General features: G+C 33.1%; 1 protein-coding gene and 1 long non-coding RNA gene across 4 annotated transcripts in view; one reads left to right on the forward strand and one right to left on the reverse strand.

Moving 5' to 3' along the window:
• Positions 1–1,013: 1,013 nt before the first annotated feature.
• On the reverse strand, positions 1,014–2,968 carry LOC108380561 (uncharacterized). Of its 3 annotated transcripts, none has more exons than XM_017636942.1 (2): positions 2,443–2,968; positions 1,014–1,833 (listed from the first exon to the last, which is right to left on the reverse strand). In XM_017636942.1, exon 2 carries the CDS (start codon positions 1,779–1,781, stop codon positions 1,263–1,265), a length of 519 nt encoding a protein of 172 aa, XP_017492431.1. In that variant the 5' UTR covers positions 1,782–1,833; positions 2,443–2,968; the 3' UTR covers positions 1,014–1,262. The 3 variants fall into 3 exon arrangements, with proteins under 3 accessions (XP_017492431.1, XP_017492430.1, XP_017492432.1); XM_017636941.1 differs by having other exon boundaries at positions 1,014–1,869; XM_017636943.1 differs by having other exon boundaries at positions 1,014–1,766; positions 2,330–2,968.
• LOC108380562 (uncharacterized) overlaps positions 2,064–3,247 on the forward strand; it is a 5,640-nt gene continuing 4,456 nt past the window's right edge. The window contains exons 1-2 of the long non-coding RNA XR_001849573.1: positions 2,064–2,075; positions 2,970–2,973. This is a non-coding gene — a long non-coding RNA (uncharacterized LOC108380562). The remainder of the gene's footprint in view (positions 2,076–2,969; positions 2,974–3,247) is intronic.

A 3,247-nucleotide genomic window follows, 5' to 3' on the forward strand; every position in this document is an offset into this window, starting at 1 on the left:
AACACGATTTGGAATCAAATATGATATACTATTCGTCCCCAAATATTCTACGATATAATTTTAAAACTAGTAACGAGTTTTCCCTAAAATGGAAAAGGCTTTGAAAACTACGAAATACGCAAAACTTTTATTGAAAGGTGTGAAATGAAAAACGGGTTTTTCGATCAAAAATATCCGGTTTTGAAAAATCAAGATTCCAAAAAACCGCCGGTGGGTGGGAAAAATCTCGTAACTTTCCGTCAATCACGTAATTTTTACATATGTATGTATGTATGTGTATTTTAAACCAAAATAAATAAATAAATTCTTTTCAATGAATAACTTTTGGAGCTATTTGCAATTTACGATTATTCAGCTTAAAACAATGTGTGGTTGTACTTAATTCGCTGAGCGACGAAAATTTCAATAGCTTTTTATCCCCTTAAGCGCCAAGGAAATTTTTTTTTTTGGTTTTTGTTTTTAACAATAAAAATTTATTGAATATGAACTAAAACTCAAAAAAAAATAAATAAATAAACAAAAAATATAAATTAAAAAATTTCCAAAGAAATAATAGAAATAAATAAAAAATAAAATAAATACAAAATAATATAATAATATAATAAAAGATAAAATAAAACAAAATAAAAAATAGGAAGAGGAAAATGTTTGCGGTTTAAAAAATGTACCACCTTCTCGCAACATCCAAAACATATGTGGTGCAAATTCTAAACCAGTGCTGCCGAAAGAGTTAATCACGTATATCTTGCGAACGAATTGAACAATCAAAATTCACCGTGTAAACTTCACTTTAGATAGGCCCAAAAATTTCTGAGAAATTAATTGATCATTCCAAATTTTTTGTTTTTTTGTTGAAAAAATTAAAAAAATAAAGCTACCAATGAAGAAAATCGATGGATAAATAAGAAAGGAATGAGTGGTGAAATTAAAATGCGCAAGGATTTTTTGTATGAAATATGAGCAGAAATAGTGTTTCTCAGGTGTCTTGCTCATTTTTCATAGAAAAAATCTTTGTGCATTTCCATTTGACCACTCATTCCTTCTTTAATTACACAGGTAAAAGGTATTTTCAGTAAACCAAACCTACATATCCCTATGCTATTCGACATGCTGAATGCGAATCCGAGGTCCGTTGGCCTCCATCACGTCGGGTTCGTGGTCATTTGAAGGTCAAGTAGGGAAAAATTCATCGAATCCGGGCCCTACGCAGTGGTAGTATGCCTCTCTAACCAAACAGCCATAGCGGACGATTATTAACACATTCAAAACTTTTTTGTTTTAATTTCTATATACTTATATACCATACTAATTAAATACTTATTGTACACATACATACGTATGTATATACATATGTACATATAAAGCCACTGAAAACGAAGTTGTTGAATCAAACATATGCAACTATATATGTACATATATAGCCCAATAATTTTTGGTTGGTTTATAAATTTACCTCCACAATGATCCTTGAAGTCACCACAGCAGTCACCTAGCTTCAGACACGCGTGATCACAATAGCATGGTTTGTCGTTGAGGTCTTCAATAATGGCGTTAATCGGAGTTTTTTGAACTACACAAGAGGAGTCACGCCCAGCGCAACAAAGTTGCGCTTCACGACATGAGCCCGCTGAAACCAATTGTAGCTGCAATAACAATGCAACCGCAGTAAGTAGCTCCAATATAAGTGCCGATAAGAGAAAGCGTTGATGGTGTATTTTTTCCATAGATGTTGTTGTTAATGCAATGGGCATCGCAGATATTTCAGACTGTGATATACACATTTTGGTGTAATTGACTCCGTAATTTCAGTGAATTTTATTTAGCATTACAAATCTGTAGTAGCTCGTTCGATTGATATGTTCAAATTTACTTCATAATTTAAAAAATATTTATTATAAATAAAAATAAATAAAGCCAAGAAAAACGTGCATACATATGTATGTATGTACATATACACATGCGTAAGTACATACATACATACATATGTAAGTGTCAATCACTGGCATATCTATTTAGTATCTTAGTCAAACATTAATAAAGGAAATTAAAAAGCTGGACGCACTCGTAATCACAACGTTTCACAAGAACAATGAATGTACGCAATATAAATTTAAAATTAATTGCTTCAAATCAATAGTACAGTTACACGAATTAAATGGTAAGGGCTCTTGTTAATCGCTTTTTTTTTTTTAATATAAAGCTCTTATCTCTTAGCCGGCACAATCGCGCTTAGGCAGGGATAAGTATATCGTGACATGAGCAACTATTAAAAAACTTCTTGTGTTTAAATATAAACGAAGTTACAAAGCTAGCGAACTAACACACATACTAATTAGTTCACTCATCTTTTATTCTGAGGTATTTGAAGTGTTATAATTGCAAATATTTCAGTTTCAGCAGAGCGCATAATGAAAAACTTCAACCACTCTCGACTTAATTTACCTTCTAATGCTTTAAATGTTTTTGTTTTTTTTTTTTATAATTTAGTTGTGTTTATTTAGATCCAACGCTTATAATATTATGCCGGTGACCGAACAATCTCTCCAAATGGCAAAACGACGACTGCTACATGCAGTTGTATATTGATGATAAATTGTTGCACCTACGTTCTCAGTAGAAGAGCGCTCTATATTTTGAGGCATGCGCTTGAGACAGTTCCTTAAGTAGCAGGGAGACCAGATAAATCATTTCACATTCTAGCTCTGTGAACGTTCTTTTCCAGTAAAAACTATCGATTACTAATTTTTCGCGATTTTAATAACATTCGCTATCCCAAAAAGGACGATAGGCCAATCCACAAATTTTATTTTAAATATGTTTTATTTTGTACGAGTAAAAATCTTTCTCTTAATTTCTACTAAATTGCTTATTTTGCAAATCTCTATGTATGCCTCCTAGAAAAGGTTTTCTGTCGAAACTAGAGATGATCGCTGAAAGAGGGCTCAAAGCAGTTGTTGGAGTTTGTCAAGAAAAGTGCTATGTAATGTTTGGGCACGCATCCTACCCAGCTGGACGAAACTCTCTCTTCTGTATGCGCTTTGAAAAGTCTCTGTAAAAAGTATGGTCATTCTTCAGTTTTGCCCTATTCACTCCCAGCGACACGAAATTTTTTATGGAGCTTTTTGGCGGATTAAATAAGTTTAAATTTCTCTCAATCGGGACGTTCCGTTATCGCCAGCAATTCAGCTCGAATTTTCACATCAGCTACTTCTTTGACCCTCTGCTAGGGCAGGCACCTTGTCGTGGC

This window comes from Rhagoletis zephyria, unplaced genomic scaffold (genome assembly GCF_001687245.7).
Source record: "Rhagoletis zephyria isolate East Lansing unplaced genomic scaffold, Rhagoletis_zephyria_1.1 Rzeph_scaffold_19635, whole genome shotgun sequence".
Lineage (NCBI taxonomy): Eukaryota > Metazoa > Arthropoda > Insecta > Diptera > Tephritidae > Rhagoletis > Rhagoletis zephyria.